Below are 17,276 nucleotides of genomic sequence, written 5' to 3' on the forward strand. Positions count from 1 at the left end.
TCTACCCACCCCAGACCGGCCAGGGTGCTTGCCTTCCTCACACCACATCCCGTCTTTCTCTTGCAGCCTCCCAGCAGCAAAAGTGCCCCTGCAGCCAAGGAGATCTCCCTGCTTGATCTAGAGGACTGTGAGTTTGGGTGGTAGAAGTCTCCAGGGGAAGGAGGCCTGGGGAGTGTGACTTAGGTCCACGGGGCTCTGGATCAGGTTCTTTTAGGTCTTGAGGGGCTGGCGGGTGCAGAGAGCAGACAGAACACATCTCCAGGCCCGAGAGGGCAGCAGGCCACCTCCCCAGGTCTGGGGGCTGGGGTCCAGCGGGTATTTCTCTGAGAGCCAAGTGCCTCGCTGTCCGTGGTGCTGAACTGTTTGCTTCTCGAGCCCAGGGCTCCATCCGTGCTCAACCCGAGCCAACTGCACTTTGCCTCTCCCTCATCATCGTCGTCCTTTTCTACTCCCACAGTCACCCCTCCCAGTGTCCAGCCTGTGTCTCCCCCCACGGTTGTGTCCAGCAGTCTGGCTGCTGACCTGGAGGGCCTGACGCTCACAGACTCTTCTCTGGTGCCCTCGGTGAGTAGGATGGGGGAGGGACACGCCTCTGTGCCGCAGCCTATAGTGTGCATTGGTGCGTGGGGGTGTGATGGAGAGGAGAGCTTTGAGTCCCCATTGCTGGATGGCTGCAGGTGGGGACCAGGCTGGGAACCAGGCTGGGACAAGCTCTCTCTTTCTTACTCATTTCTGTATCCCCCCAACTGTAGCTGCTGAGTCCAGTGTCGAGTGCTGGGCGGCAGGAGCTGTTGCACCGCGTAGCGGGCGAGGGGCTGGCTGTGGACTATGCCTTCAGCCGCCAGCCTTTCTCCGGGGACCCCCACATGGTGTCTGTGCACATCTACTTCTCCAACAACTCTGATACCCCCATCAAGGGCCTGCACATGGGCACCCCCAAACTGCCTGCTGGCATCAGCATCCAGGAATTTCCGGAAATCGGTGCGGAAGGGCCTTGGATGGGAGTGGAGGAGGAGTCCCCTGGGGAGATACCCTGCTGTGCCAGGCCAGGGGCAGGCTATGGGGACATAGAGATGGCATCCAGCATCCATGCCCTGGTGGATAAGATAGACTAGCAAACGCACGAGTCCATGCCAGGGCAGGCGGTGTTTGTGGCAGAAGACTTGGGCCTTGGTGGTTTCAGGACTGACTTAAATGGGGATGAGGGTGGGTGGGGCGAAGGGTGCTTAGAGTTCAGGAAACCAGGAACAGTTTCCAGGGGCCCAGAAAGCCGGGTCCACAGAGGGCTGGGCAGCTCTGATAGTGGAGGGGAGAGTGGTGCCAGGCTGGGTTCCAGGCCTGTCAGGTGATGGCTCCCCTCCTCCCTGTTCCCCTGCCTCACTCCACGTCAGAGTCCCTGGCACCTGGAGAAGCTGCCACTGCTGTAATGGGCATTAATTTCTGTGACTCAACCCAGGCAGCCAACTTCCAGCTGTGGTACGTGCTGAGCTCGTGGTTGGGTGGGAGGCTGGGCTGGAGAGGGCAGGGTCAAATGAGCCAGAGCTGCAGGTGGTGCCAGTGGGCATATGTCACAGTCAGGTGGGTCTGGAAGCCATCCCGGGCCCTCAGGTCTGACCTCACTCTCCTGCTGCCTCTCGACAAGGCAGGAGGTGACGGGAGAGGTGCCGGCCTTACTTCCTCTCCCTCTGTCTCCTCCCTCCCCTCCCAGCACCCAGAACCGACAGTTCTACGTCTCCATTCAGCCGCCGGTGGGGGAGCTGATGGCCCCCGTGTTCATGAGTGAGAACGAGTTCAAGAAGGAGCAGGGTGGGTGCTCCCGGGAATGGGCAGCGGGGACTCGGGGAGAGGGAGGTGTATAAGCTGACTCCGCACAGGCGCTCAAAAGTGAATTAAAAAAAAAAGCTGAGTTTAGAATTTCTGGCTTAGATGGTAGGGAGAATGGTGGTGCTCTTCATCTAGCCCAGGGGTTGGTGAACTTTTTCTGTAATGGGCCAAAAAGTAAGTGTTTTAGGCTTTGAGGATCATGCGATATCTGCTGCAGTTACTTCATCTCTGCTGTTTTAACACAAAATCAGCCATAGACAATATGTAAATGAGTTAGTGTGGCCGTGTTCCAATGACATTTTATTTATAGACCCCGAAACTGAAATTTCATATAACTTCCATGTGTCATGAAATATTAATCTTCTTTTGATTTTTTCCCAACAATTTAAAAATATAAAAAACATCATGGGCCATAGAGGTGGTGGGCTGGCTTTGGCCTGTAGTCTGTAATTTGTAAAATCCCCGATTTAGAAGAAAGATGATCCTTCCTCCCTTAGTTAGTTTTGGATAAGCTGATTTCAAAATGCATTTGGGAAGTTCATGAGGAGATATTTGTTAATAGTATGCGATTGAAAATGTGGGTCTGTGCCCAGGAAACACTTTGAGGCCAGAGTCAGGAGCGTAGAGGTGGTGATGGAAACTGTGAGTATGAGTGAGATGACCCTGGAGGATGGGGGGATATTAGTAAGGTGGCCAGGCACAGAACCTCGGGGAAAACGTGAGTTTTACACAAGAACCAGGAGGAGAGAGAAGAGAAGGAGCAGAGGGAGAGGTGCGAGGAGAACCAGGAGAGGTGACAAGGCAGAGGGTGCCTCAGGGAGGTCTGCAGGCCACGATGACCAAAGACCTTCAGAGTCAGCGTGCAGGAGGCAGCTGCCAACCTTAGGGCGAGCGGGGGGTCCTTGCTAAAGGAGGGACAGAGGCCAGTCGCGGTGGGCTGGGGGAGACCAAGGCTTGAGGAAATGGAGTCTTCCTAGGAGGACTTTGGCCATGAATGGGGAGGGAGACAGGCCACAGATGTGATGAAGGATCTCACTTCCAGAAATGCCTTTTTGGAAACAGGGAGACTTCAACATGGACAGATTGAAAGGACAAGGGCAAGAAAATGTCATTAGCTGGGAATGAAGGGGATGGGAGACACAGGAGAGGGATGTCCGTTCTCTACAGGAGGAGAGTGAGGAAGCAGCAGAGGGCGGAGAGAGGCTGAAGAGGAGGCTGCTAGTGTGCAGGGGACAGAGGGAGGGGCTCACGCGGGCCCAGGGGCTGTGCGTGGAGAGGAGAGGTCAGCCTGGAGAGCGAGGGGCCCTGGCGATGCTGTCAGGGCCTGGGGGCTTCAGGAGCTCTGTCTTGGTCTGGAGCTGCTGCTGCAGGGGCGCAGCTGGGAGTCTGTGCACGCTGCACGCGACTGCTGGACTCTGGCCAGGAGTCTGGCGGCCACCAGTGATCTTTTCGCGAGAGCTCAACCTCCATGGCTGGGGGGGAATTGAACGGGGTTTGAGGGCCACCCAGGAAAGACCAAACGGCGTGAGGTCCAGGGTAGGGGAACCCTCTTAAGAACTGACTGGCCACTAGGTCCACTGGCCCAGATGTCTGACAGGCGTAAGTGCCAAATCAGTCTTCGGTCAACAGGGATGAAGCCCTGGGCGTGGGGGTCTGGAGGCTGACAAAGGCTTCCTGAGGGAGGGCCAAGTCCAAGAGGGAAATATCCCTCCCAAGACTGATGAGGGAGATTCTGACCTGCCTTTAGCGTGAGGCCTGCCCAGCCTGGGAGAGCTCGAGGGACATTTGTAAGCAGACCAGCTGCCGGCCTCGGCACCCACCACGCCTATGCCCTCATCATGACCTCTGCCCCCAGGAAAGCTGATGGGCATGAACGAGATCACAGAGAAGCTCACACTTCCAGACACCTGTCGGAGTGACCACATCGTGGTACAGAAAGTGACTGCCACTGCCAACCTGGGCCGTGTCCCTTGTGGGACATCCAATGAGTACAGGTACTAGACCACCAGTAGAGAAGAGATGGGCTCTCGAGGAGGGGGGGGCCTGTTTTGAAGGAAGGGCCCCACACCCTTCCAAATCCAGTACGCTTAGCAGCTCTCCCCACCTCTTCGGTTCTCACCTCAGGTTTGCAGGGCGGACGCTGACCAGCGGGAGTCTGGTCCTGCTGACCCTGGACGCCCGGCCAGCTGGAGCTGCCCAGCTGACCGTCAACAGTGAGAAAATGGTGATTGGCACCATGCTGGTGAAGGATGTGACACAGGCTCTGACCCAGTGACTCCCAAGTGCTGCGACCTCTTTGGCTCCCACCCCTGCCTCCCCCATGACATCTGGGCTATCAGTCCCTCTCACTTATCTCTCTCTCTCTCATCAGCCTGCTCATGCCAGATAGCATCCAGGGGTCCTCCCTCCCTCCCTCTGGTCATTGCCAGGCCCCTCCCCATGAGTTCCTTGGTGACCTGTGCAGAGGGAGATGGCAGCTGCTCCCTTCAGACCTCCCAGCTTTCTGCAGCTATTCACGTAGCAAAGCCTCAATAAAATGCCTTCTCCCCAGAGGCTGGCTCACCTTGCCTTCTGCTAAGGGGGAGACTGCTAAGGGTGGCTGTGTTTGGCCCTGTGACCTTGTCGGGGAGGCTATGATTGACTCTCAGGAGCAACTCTGGCTGGATCCCCAAGGTTACCGTCTCTAGGTGAGGGTGCTTAGGAGGCTGTAGGCATCTCCAGAGAAGTGACATCTGAACAGGGATGGGTAGGCCAAATAGGAAGAACCCCTTGGTCCTCTTCATAAGCCTCTGCAAAAGCAAGTCCTTTTCAATGGCTGGCAGACCCTCTGGTCTCCTCATGGGCCCTTGGGAAGGAATGACTCCTAATATGGGAAATTCCTGAAAAAGGTGTTCAGTTCAAAATATGTTAACTACATCTGAATATGGGGTGTGGAGGCCCCAACCTGGCTGGTAGGATGACCCACCTGGCCATCTTAGAGGGGGAAAAAGAGAAGATGTGCAATAGTGCTGCTCAAACTACCCTGTGTCGAGTCACCCAGGCATCCAGTTAACATGTGGATCCTGAGCAGTAGGTCTGGGCAGGGCCTGGGATTCTGCATTTCTAACAAGGCACCAGCAGCTGCTGCTGCTGCTCCACGGACACACTTGCGTAGTGAGGATTAGAGCCTCCACACCTGGGATGAACCTGGTGGGTGCAGCGAGGGTCAGCACCCTCCCTGACACCTGTCCTGGGGAGAAAAGAGGCTGAGTGGTCCCCGGTTCCAAAAGGTATAAAAGGCATTCCCTTAGCATGTGTTCTGCCAAAAACAAACAAACAAACAAAAAACTCTATGATCAAATAAATTTAGGAACTTGAATTTAAGTGAAATAAGTTCATTTCCCACAGGCCTTCTCAGAGCATTTACTGTGCTAATGTGCATTTCGACTGCCTCTCCCTCTCGCGGGGCTGGAGCTTGCAGTTCCCCAGACTTGGTCTTGGCGTTGGAGTGCTTTTCCCACAGAACACGCTGAGTAACCGGGTTGCAGGGAGCACAACCCAGGGATAGTTTGAGATACGGTGCCTGAGCCTCTGCTCCACGACCAGGACTTTAGTTCCTTGGCCTTACGTGCCCACAGCCCTGCCGCTTCTGCCCCCCTGGGCAAGTCTGTTCATGGGTAAGACCGTGAAGCGGGTGTGGCCCTCCTCTCGAGGAGGGAGAACAAAGGCAGTGGCAGGGGACAGCCCTGCCTCTGGCTCTGGGGATTTGCCAGGCACTGTGGCACCAGAGAGCAGCTGGAGCTGCTGCTCCCTGAGAGCTGACGATCCCCAAAGTCTCCCTGGAATCATTGTTTTGTCACTGCAGGTTCTGAGATGGAACTGATCCTCTAGGCAAGATCCACTCGAACAGTGGACTCATTCTCCCTTCTGCCTCCGAATCAGCACTGCCCGCAGCACCGAGAGGGGGTGGGGCCATTTCCTAAGAAATTTGAACAATGACCATCAGAGAATTCTTTACCTGCCTTTATTCTACATCAAAGCCCCCCGCATGGATTCTGTAGGTAGGAACCATTCCTCAAGTGGTTCACAGCCGAGGTTCGCAGAACCTCTTGGAAAGGGCACCGGGATCTCCAGCCCAGAGTGAGAGCGCAGAGAGCCGGAGACTTTGGCCGCAGCTGTGCTGACGTCTCTGGCACGTGTCCCAGGCTTTGGGATTAGCAGTAACAGCTCTTCATAAGGAAATGGTTCCAGTGCTTGCAGCAGGGGAGAGGCAGGAAGCAGGAGAGCACGATGGGGGGTGGCCTACGACTATGGCTGGGCAGGAGGAGGAGCCCAGGGGGGAGGGGTGCATTGCTGGGCTGGCATCTCCCACCCAGGCAGGGGTGGCAAGAAAAGCTTCATCTTTCTTGGCTGCAACCCTTTTAATGAAAGGATTTGTTCTGTAAAATTTGGATTCACTCAAATGTCCCACTTAAGGACCTAGAAGGCCACATGTGGCCCTAAGGCAGCAGGTTCTCCACCCCTGGCACCTGCCCCAGTACTCAGCCCAGCCTAGCCCATCTCTTCCAAGACTCTAGGTCCACAGCCATACCTGCCACGGCCTTGCCACATCAGCGTCCCTGAGTCTCCAGGGATAAGAAAGGGGCCTGCCTAGCGCACACAGGTGAAAGCAAGTCAGACACGCACGGGCTGAGGTATCCTGACTTCCTTCCCCAGCATTGTTTTCCCAGCCCATATGATATCCTATATTTTGTTGATGGCCTAGGTCTTTGCCATTGTGGTGACGCCATGTCTCCAGGGCCTTTGGGGGCCTGGTCACAGGCTGCCTGGATCTCAGCTGGGAGAGAAATGCCTCCCTTGAGCAGCATTGATGGGGCAGCCTGGGAAGCACTCTGAGGAACCTCCTGGTGCACAGGAAGGGTTGTGGAAGGGGGCTGGAACTGAATAGAAGCAGAGGGACTGGCACAGAGGCAGAAGGTGCCCTGGGCAAGGGTGGGGTAGAGCATCAGTGGGGACCCGGGAGGTCTGAGTGTGGTGTGAGCCTGACCACAGGCCTCGGCAAGTCAGAGGACAATGAGCTCGGCTGGGAACTGGAATTCAGTTCGGGTGGCTTCAAAGCAGTGCCCTGGTAAGTAAGTAAGAGAAATGGCTTCAGTTTCTAGCCAGGCTACTGCCCCTGGCTAGTTGCAATGGTTGGATGGCCTTGTGACCCTGGGGAACAGATCCATTTAGAGATGCTGAGGAAGCCACTGCAAGGACCCCAGATTGGGGCATTAGCTGTGCCCATGCTTGAACCCCCATCCATCCAGCCCCTACGGCAACCCCCCGTGCCAGTTCAGGACATTCTGCTGGGCATCTTGAGGGCCACCTCCCCGCAGTGTAGCCTCCAGATCAAGGAGATGGGTTTTGAGTATAATATAGCTCAGTGGCTGGATTTTCCCTGTCCTGGCTAGAAAACGAAAGGGAAAACAAAATCCTGAGGGCCCACCAGAGGGCCTGGCCCTGGGTCTTCCTTCTGTCACTACCTGGTCAGTTTTGTCTCCTGTGGTCAAGAGAAGGATGGTGAGTTGGTGCCTGGGAGTGTGAAACCCAGGATGCGATAGGGAGAACGAGAGTTAAAAGGAGGGTACACTCAAGGAAAAGAAGCTGGGTGTACCTTCTTAGATCTTCCTAATGGGTCTAGTTTGACCCCATTGTCTCCCCCACCCATGCCTCATCCCACTGACCTATTAGAAGGGACACACTGCTGATCCTGACCACTGGGAGCCCCCACTATTGCCCATTACTTATCACCCCATTACTGCAGAAGATGCTGTGGTGTCCCAGAGGCCACGCTTCCCTACCGTACCTGGAGGACAGAGGTTGGCAACAGCTCAGAAAGAACGCTTCCCCTCTTTCCAGGCCCTGAATACATTATGCCCCTGTCTTTGGGACCATTTTAAAAACTTTAAGTTTTAGTATTTATAATTATGAATTTATTTGCTAAGTTCTGGGTTAATTTAAAAAAACAAATTTATGAACTTACACATTTACATGATTTATAAATTTCTGAATATTTAAGTATAATGCTCCTATTAAAAATTATACAAATCATAAGTGTACAACTTGTTTTCGTATAATGAATAACCCATGTAAACAACATCAGATCAAGACGCAGCGTGACAGCACACCTTCCTCTTGCCTCCTTCTAGTTTGGGGCAGCGTTTTATTTTGCTCAGAGATTACAGAGCCCTGAAATATTGAGCCCTGTTGAACTGTTGTTCAACACCAGACTCCAAATGGCAGTGGGATCCCACAAAGCCGGCATGGAGTTGTGTCTGACAACGCCAACACGGTGGCAGAAGCTTCTCTCTGGGGCTACTAGAGATGTGTTACCAGTGACGCCCATAGCAGGGGTGGGGGGTGTGGAGATAATCGGGGTTGTCTTCTTTTGGCTGGGGGAGAGTGTAAGGGAACCGCTCCAGGGAAGAAGGAATTCTTGAGAGCTTGGGCAAGGTGACCTTGGTCTAGTCCTTGATGTGCTGGGACCCCAGCATCTGCACCTCCAGAGGGAAGTCAGGGAGAGGTAGCATTGGTGCTTCTTATGGGGACCATGGCAAGACTGAGACCCTAGACTCCGGACCCTCCTGATAAGAAGAGCTGCATCTTCTCAAGTAAATCTCTAAACGTCTCAATTTCCCCAACAAAACAAAGAGGATGGCCTCTCTGGGCATCCACCAACTAGCACTCACCTTCAGCCTCCAAGTCAGCGCCCAGTGATCTCTGCTTCCCAGGATTTGCTCCCTTGAGTCATCCCCCCCCCCATTTTTATCATGGATGTGTGTGTGTGGATAATAGGATGTAAGTGATAGTGTGTCATTTCTGAGATTAGGTTATAAAAGTCTTTGTACCTCCACCTCAGTTGGTGCCCCCTGCCTCATATTTGCTCTGGAGAAGGCCAGCTGCCATGTCTCGAGCAGCCCAATGGAGAGGTGACAACAAAATGAGGCTTTTGCAAGCACCCACATGAGTGAGCTGGGAAGCAGATCCTCCGGCCCCAGGCAAAGCTCCAAATGGCTGCAGCCTCGAGAGAGATCCTGAGCAAGAACGGTCCAGCTAAGCCATTCTCAGATTCCTGACTCTCAGAGAATGTGCGAGATAATAAATTTTTATTGTTTTAAGCTGCTTCATTTTGAGGGTAACTGAACAGCAATAAAAAACGAATACAATCCAGCCTTCGTCCCATCTCTTAGGGTGTTGGAAAAGTCCTCAGAGAGCGCGTGCGTCACCAGCTCTGGCCTTCAGAGCACTTCACTCCCACACTCAGTGTCTGAGTGCTATGCCTGAGCACTCGGACTGGCTTGTGAGGGCTGACTGTTAACACTTTCAGGAATTTTGTGAGCCGCATGATGTCGCACTGATAGTTTGAAATCACCCCGGTGGGAGTATTTATGCTATGCAAAGAGGTGAGTACTGCAAGTCCCTTCCCTCCCCAAGCCAAATGTCAAACATCTGCCAGCACATCACTGCCCTTGATTACACCCTTCTCTGGCCCTTTAAGCAATTATGATGTATGTCAAGTTTAAAGAATAAAATACCTGTGTACTGATCATTCAACTTAAAAATCAAAGCACTTATCAGTTCACCCTCATTTCACAAGCTCTTCCTTTCCCACCAGAAATAAATCACCATTCTGAATTTTCTGCTTATCAATGCCATGTATGTTTTACATAGATATGTTCCTGAATGATACATAGTATTGTACCTTTTGATAGTGTACTGCATGTTTTAAAATTTTATATAAATGGCGTCTTAGAGTATGTATTCTCCTACATCTTGCCTTTTTCACTGTATTGTTTCTGAGTCGTGGTGATATGACTAGCTTTATTTCATTTACTTTTACTTATACATAGTATTCCATTGTATGACTATCCCATAATTTATTGATCCACTCTCTCCTGTTTGTGGGCATTTAAGGTTATTTTGTTTTGTTTTTCCAACTACCAACAAAACAGCTACAGGCATTTTACTCATGCCCCTTACCATATTTTCCTAGGAATGGAATTTCTGGGTCATAGAATATATACTTCTTCAGCTTAACTACAGAATGCCAAATTGCTCGCCAGAGTGGCTGCACTTCATATCAAGAATGTTTATAGCAGCTTTTTTCGTAATAGTCCCCAAACTGGAAACAATTCAAATTCCGATCAACAGGAGACTGGAGACGTACATTATGGTATATCCATGCAGTGGGATACTACGTAGCAATACAAAACAATGAGCTACTGCTACATGCAACACATGGATGGGTCTTATAGACATGTTGAATGAAAGAAGCCAAAACTCATATAAAGCTCTAGGACAGGCAAAATGGATCTGTGATGAAAGCAGTAAGAATGATGGTTACCTTGAGGAGGGAGGTATAAAGTGGGAAGGGACATGATGGAACTCTATGGGGGATCTGGAGAGAGTCTATGTCTTGATGTGGGTGGTGGTTACCTGGGTATGTATGTTGATTAAAAAAAAATCATTGAGCTGTACATTTAAGATTTGTCCACTTTATGCACTGTGTGTCATCTCCCCATGTAAAAAACAAAAGCACAAACCAAAGTGGCTGAACCAGTTTACACCCTCACCAGCAGTGATGCTGCTATTGGGACAGCGAGACTGTCACATTTGGTCCATTTGAGGAGTGTGAAATGGCATCTGATTGTGGCTTCACTAGCATTTCCCTGGTTACTGGTAAGGGTGGGCATCTGTTAATACATTTATTAGCCATTTGGATTTTCACTCATGTCAATTGACTGTTCCCATCTTTTGCCTATTTTTCTATGGAGTTGGTTTTTTTTTTCCTCATTGATAGAAGTTAAATTGCAAATATCTTCTTCTACTTTATGGCTTGTCCTTTCAAGTTTCTATTTTTTATTTTTTTTTTTAGGAATAGGGGTCTCACTATGCTGCCCAGGCTGGATTTAAACTCCTGGGCTCAAGTGATCCTCCTACCTCAGCGTCCTGAGTAGTGGGGACTACAGGTATGTGTCACTGTGCCCAGCTTTCAAGTTTTAAATAGTATCTTTTGATAAACCAAAGGTTTTGATTCTAGTGAGGTTAAATTTATCATCTTCTTTTATGTCTTGTGCTTTTTTTTTTTTTTTTTTGAGACAGAGTCTCACTTTGTTGCCCGGGCTAGAGTGAGTCTGTGGCGTCAGCCTAGCTCACAGCAACCTCAAACTCCTGGGCTCAAGCGATCCTACTGCCTCAGCCTCCCGAGTAGCTGGGACTACAGGCATGCGCTACCATGCCCGGCTAATTTTTTCTATATATATTTTTAGTTGTCCAGATAATTTATTTCTATTTTTAGTAGAGACGGGGTCTTGCTCAGGCTGGTCTCGAACTCCTGACCTCGAGTGATCCACCCGCCTCGGCCTCCCAGAGGGCTGGGATTACAGGCGTGAGACACCGCACCCGGCCTGCTTGTTTCTAATGTATAAAATTCATCCACAGGCTGAGTAATAAAAATATTCTCCTATATTTTCTTCTAAAAATAATTTCAAGTAAAGCTTTTCACATTTATATCTTTTTTTTTTTTTTTTGAGACAGAGTCTCACTCTGTTGCCCAGGCTAGAGTGAGTGCCGTGGCGTCAGCCTAGCTCACAGCAACTTCAAACTCCTGGGCTTAAGAGATCCTGCCTCAGCCTCCCGAGTACCTGGGACTACAGGCATGCGCCACCATGCCCGGCTAATTTTTTCTATATATATTTTTTAGTTGACCAGATAATTTCTTTCTATTTTTAGTAGAGACAGGGTCTCGCTCTTGCTGAGGCTGGTCTTGAACTCCCAACCTCGAGCAATCCACCCACCTCTGCCTCCCAGAGTGCTAGGATTACAGGCGTGAGCCACCGCGCCCGGCCTTTCACATTTATATCTTTAACCCACTTTAAATTTACATGTGGGTATGATGAAAGGTGGGGCTGATCCACTCTCTTTTATCCTACTTAAAAGGACATGAAAAAAAAAACCATGGTCTTTTCTGTACAGAGCTTGGTAAACTTGAGCAGAGACTGTGTGTCCACTTTACCTTGTGGTCTTGAGTTCCAAAGTGAATCCCCTTTCTGCTGTTTTGCAACCAGGAAATTCTTTTCTCCCAGAAATCTCCTCTCTTCTTTCAGCCTGTGGTGGTAGCACTGACCACCTGAGCATAAAAAAGACTACAGGGTCTCTCCTGTCCCCGTAGTACATGTATTTAAAACTAAATCCAGCCAATCATAGTTACACTTAAAATCTGTCTTGTAAATCTGGGCTTGACTGCAGAGACAGTGCCTGGTATAGCTGGACTCAAAGACTGGTGTCTGGAGAACACATAATGCTGCCTGTTTGCCCGCACTACTTCTGCCAGTGACCAGCTGTGGGGACTTGACTGAGTCATTTAGTATTTCTACCTCTACTGCTTTCCGTACCCTGCCCTGTGGACTGTGGACAACTAGTCAGAGGGACTGTTCTTCTTGCATGAGCTTCAAGTGTGGGCAGGGAGCAAGGACTCACCCACACCTGAGCCCATTCCTTATTTGGACTCAGTCGCCTCTTCCCTCACCATCTGCAGTGAGCTCTGGGGTCATTCACAGGGAAGTGTATGCATAAGGGTGCTGGAAGTTGGCTAAAACTTCAGACTCTGAAACCAGAACTCTGGGTTGAGTCCTTGCTCTGCCACTTCTAGCTGGGAAACTTCCTTGGGCAAGTTACTTAACTTCATTGAGCTTCAGTTTCCTCAACTGCAAAACGAGTTAACACAGGCAAAGCACTTAGAGCTGTACCAAGCACAAAGTAGGTACCTCAGTGAACATGAGCTATTATTATTACCTGCAACAGGAAGTTTAGAAAGAGGGATTTTAAGCAGCAGAAATTTCTGTTTAAAGTAACCTGAAAGATGCCTTAATTTTCTTGTGGCTGGGAATTTTGAAATACGAAAATGCTGCTAGACATGTTTCCTTGGGCACTATTCCAGGTTTCTGATTCTTACCTTGCTCAACTTTTGGGTCAGAGAGAAAAAAAACGATGTCAGGGATCACAAACCGGCTGCCAGTGAGCTGCATGGGGTCCCTGGACATGCTGGGCTTAGCTCTTTCCATTTGAATTAGTAACCAAATTTAAAGTTCACATTAAACATTTCACTATTTTTTAAAACTGTATTTCCAGTTTTTCTTGAAAGATCTGGCTGGGCTGGGACCTAATTCCTACATGGTGCTGGTCAGTTAATAGTTCTTTTAGGTGTGCCTTGGGCCTTCAGTGTTCTTGCCCAGTCTCACTTGGCTCCTGTGCTGCAGGCATTTGGGTGTGGCACCCCCTGGAAAGACAAGCAAGATACACCACTTCAGAGCAGCTTGTGGGCCAGGGCAAGGCTTGGGAGTGGGCTGCTGGGGGTGGGGAATGGGGAGGGCTCTGCAGGAAGGTCCCAGCAAAGCTGCTCCTGCCTTACCCCTGCAGTCATCACCCTCTGGGCCCATGACTTCAACAATCCAAGGAAGCTCCTGTATGTAGACCTATGGGTGGATGGGGATTGGCCAACACTCACTGTCCCCCAGCCCCCTTGGAGACTTCTACACTGGCATCTGTCCTCGCCCTCACCACCTTCCCCCCATTAATCCTTCTGAAACACTAGGCTACACCATCGACTTCCTCTTTTTCCCACACCTCAGGCAGAAACCTACAGTTACCTGCCCCCTCCACTTAGCCATGAGATCCAGGCCAGCCTCACCAGCCTGCCAGGAAGGCTGCAGCCTCAATTGCCAGGAGGAGCCTTCAACATAGCAAGTGCTTAATAAATAGTGTTATGATGATGAGGTAACATGTGTAAAACACTCAGTAATGCTCTATAAACTCTCGTCCCTTTCCTCCACACGCCAGGCCCTTGTTTTTCCCTTTTCTGTCCAACCTCTATTAAGTCTCTAGTAACACCTAAAAATAGGCCTGACAACTACTAGCTCCTTCTACAATTCTTTAGTAAGTTTTCCCGCTGTCTGCAGAATAAAGGTCCTTTACAAACTGGACCCAGGCGTCCCCCCTGCGGTATCAGCACGCATCATCCGCTGTCCCCAGAAAGAGCCGCTCTGCTCGGTCCTCCCTCTCTGCCTTTGCTGGGTGTCCCCGCCTGGAACGCCATCTCCGCCTCCCCGCTTGCTTGCCGGGGCTTCCAGTCCGCTACTGTTCCAGCTGCCCCAAGAGCCTCTGCTGACAACAACCCGGCCCAAGGTGGTCTCTCTCGCCCATGTCCCTTGTTCCCTCTCTGTGAAGTTTCCTATCTTGGTCTGGCAGAAGCGTCAGAATCAGTTTCCCCAGGGGGAAGTGTCCTCCAAAGAGGACCCTTGATATCTTCGGAACTTTCTGGAACCCTCTGACACCCGCGGCCCCCTCTCCTGCACACGGAGCAGCCGTTCTACAGTGAGTACGCCAGCTGCAGCCGGGGCTGAGGTGCGAGCGCAGGGGCGCGGAGCTGGCGCCCCCCCTGGAGAGATGACTGGGCGAGGAGCAGCGCGGACATAGGGTCTGGCACAGTATATCGCCGCCGCGTCGCAAGCGCTTGTGAATCGCGCCCTCTTTCCTAAGGGGGAAACTGAGGCCGGGGTAGGAGAGTGACTTGGCTAGGGTTACTAGGTGAGTGGTGTGCTAAGGCTCCGGCCTTTGGCTCCCCGGGGGACCTTGGCCAGCAGCCACTCCTGCAGCTACAAAACCCGCCCCCGTCTGGGGCCCCGCGCGCGGCTGCGGCTCCGGCTCCCGGTGGGCGGTGGCGCCCGCGGCCGGGCCTGCGGGGGGAGGGGCGGGGCGGGGGCGAGGGCCCGGGCGGGGCGACACAGGTGCTTCGCATCCGGCCGGCGGGCGGCTCCGCGGAGCTTTATAAGCCGCCCGGGGTGCGGCGCTACGTGCGGCTCGTTGCAAAAAGAGCGCCCACGCGTGTGCGCGTCCTGGCGGCGCCGGCCCCCCGCCTAGTGCCTCAGTGCTGCAGGGCCACGCCGGGCCCATGGCGTTCCCGCTGGTAAGAGCCGCCCGCCGACCTGGGCGGAGCTGGGCGGGGCCGCGTCCCAGCGCAGCTAACGGTCCGCGCGCAGCCTTGGCCGCCCTGCGGTCCCCTCCCCCGCCCCGTGCGTGCGACTCCCGGGCGGGGCGCGGGTCACGTGCCCGCGGGCGTGAGGCCGCGTGGTGGGGTACATGGCGAGGGGGGCAGGGAGCCTCCCTGTGACTCAGAGCCTTTGGGCTTAAAGGCGCCGCAACCCTGCGGGGGCGGCCGGTGGGGCCGCCACGCGGCAGGGGGACTCCTGGTGGCCTCGAGCGTATGTCCAGACGGAAGCTGGCCGGACGGAAGGGAACCCGGCGCCGCAACACTGCCTTCTTTCACGGTCGTCGCACGTGAGATCCAAAGCCGCCTGCACTGTTAGCTCACGCCCCCCCGCGAGTCTCGTTTGCGCCCCGAGGTGGCGGGGGCGGGGCGGAGCTGGGCTGCTGACGGCGTAGACCCCCGCGCCGGGCCTGTGCGGTCGGCGGAGAGCGCGCGACGGCAGCGGGTGCGGCCCCTTTAAGGCGGAGGGATCGAGCCCCTCGTGCTACCACGGGCTTCCCCAGCCCGGGAGATCACGTGGCTTCACACCTTGGAGTGGCGCAGGCGCTGGAGTCCCGGGGGCGGGTTGGCCAGGTAGGGTGCGCGAGGGTAGCCGGCAAGGCCTCCAGCCCGGGAGCCCCGCGGGTCTGGGGGCTTCGAGGTGGGTCGTGGGGACGTGGGCGGGGTAGGGGACACAAGCAGGTCTCCTCTGTGGTGTCGCGGCGAGGGTGGCCCCAGACCGTGCTTCTCTTCACTTTGTGGCCTCGCGAGAGGTGTGCATGTGGCCTCAGCGTTCCAGTCATCCTCTTCAGTCTGGGACACGGCCAGCTGCCCAGCTCCGGTGGGAGGTCGGTGCGGCCTTCAGCGTCGACCTCGGGTTTGGAGGCGCAGAGGCCGGCGCGGACTGGTCGCTTCGTCGGACGAGCCAGCGGGTTGGGAACGCTGTGCCTGCCTGGAGTCTCTAGGGGTGGGGGTGGGGACTCACCTCAGTGGTCCCATTTGGCAGCGTTCGCCAGGCCTTACCCCTCGTGGGTTTCTCTGAGGGGAAGGCGACCGTGGCTTTGTGGGTTCGGTCCTAGAGGCGCTGCAAGGCCGGAGTCTCTGTAAGTGGCCGGCGCGCCCGGGGAGCGAGAACAACCTAGCGACCCCTTGGTACGTTCGCGTGCGCGTGCTTGGGGGGGGGGGTTCGGTGGCACCGAGCTCCGTGCGGGCCTTGCCCCTTTGCACGGTGCTCTCGGGTGGGATAGCTGTTGTGGGAAAAGTCGGAAGTGCAGAAGACGCCAGCTCAGCTCAGAAGCCGCGGGCGTTTGCTGCCGGGCTGGGGGTGGGGGGAGGCCGGTTCCCTCCGCCCCTTCGTTTCTGGGCTGGGCTCCGGTGAACGCTGCATTTCTCCGGCAGCTGCTTGCTTTGGCCTCCCTGGCTACCGCTCTCCCTCCCCGCTCGCTCCTGGCACCTGAGTAAATGACTGGTCTGCGTCGTTTCTCATTTCGGTGGGACAAGTGGCAGATGGGTCGGATTTGGTTCTCTGGAAGACACAGATGTGCCGCCTGCCTCTTCCTGTGCCATCTGGAAGGGTGTCTCTTGAGGATAGATAGTTTGTACCCTTAGGTTCAGGTTTTTCTTGACTCTAGGGACACACCCTGGGTTAAAAAATTAAAAAGTGAATTTAAACAGGCAGAACAAAACCATGGAAACCTCAAGCTGGTAATTGTTTTCCTGGTTTGTTTTTTTCATAGGTAGAAAGGGAGTGGAAGTTCTGCTTCTGGAGCTCGGTGTGGGTCTGGGCTGTCAGGAGCCCCTAAGGACAGTAGTGTTCAGGGCTCACCTGCGGTCTTTTATTATGAGCTATAATCCCAGCTCATGATGTTGTAGAGTTGGGGGTTTTTTGGTCACAGTAATTTAAACTTGGGTAGCCTGGCAGTGGATGCCTAGTTTGTAGAAATAGGATTTGGAAGTTGACTACCCTGGATGTAAGTCAGTCTTTGTAGTGTAAAAATACTTGCCTTCCCCTCTCCAAACTGTTGTCTTATAAACAGCTCCCTGCCTAGGCTCCCATGTGTGGGAGGGAGGCTGTGCCAGCCTGTGCAGCAAGTAAGATGTTAGAGAGCTGATGCATGTGGAGAATGATCTTGGAAATACTTGCAGTCTGACTTAGACCATAGGCATTTGATATAGGAATAGTTCCTTGGGCTTTTCTTTCACTGTGGTACACAAACCAGCGCCATGATGCAGAAAATGGAGGAGAATGATAAAGTAGTAACATCCTAGGCTCAGCACCAAACTTGTTAAGGAGTGAGTTAATGGTAACAGCTGCCTTAATAAGCATTTTCACTGGGCACAAGCTGTTAATTTTGTTGTTAATCCTGAAAATGGGTTGCAAACCCAAACCCTTCAGGGGCCTGAGGTA

General features: G+C 53.2%; 1 protein-coding gene across 3 annotated transcripts in view; it reads left to right on the forward strand.

Moving 5' to 3' along the window:
* AP3B2 (adaptor related protein complex 3 subunit beta 2) overlaps positions 1 to 4,370 on the forward strand; it is a 33,225-nt gene extending 28,855 nt beyond the window's left edge. For all 3 annotated transcript variants that reach the window (XM_045561602.1, XM_045561603.1, XM_045561604.1), the window contains 7 exons: positions 67 to 127; positions 458 to 564; positions 753 to 981; positions 1,392 to 1,476; positions 1,709 to 1,806; positions 3,680 to 3,818; positions 3,949 to 4,370. In XM_045561602.1, coding sequence (XP_045417558.1) covers positions 67 to 127; positions 458 to 564; positions 753 to 981; positions 1,392 to 1,476; positions 1,709 to 1,806; positions 3,680 to 3,818; positions 3,949 to 4,099 — 870 coding nt within the window. In that variant the 3' untranslated portion in view covers positions 4,100 to 4,370. The remainder of the gene's footprint in view (positions 1 to 66; positions 128 to 457; positions 565 to 752; positions 982 to 1,391; positions 1,477 to 1,708; positions 1,807 to 3,679; positions 3,819 to 3,948) is intronic.
* Positions 4,371 to 17,276: the final 12,906 nt, after the last annotated feature.

This window comes from Lemur catta, chromosome 9 (assembly GCF_020740605.2).
Source record: "Lemur catta isolate mLemCat1 chromosome 9, mLemCat1.pri, whole genome shotgun sequence".
Taxonomy (NCBI): Eukaryota; Metazoa; Chordata; class Mammalia; order Primates; family Lemuridae; genus Lemur; species Lemur catta.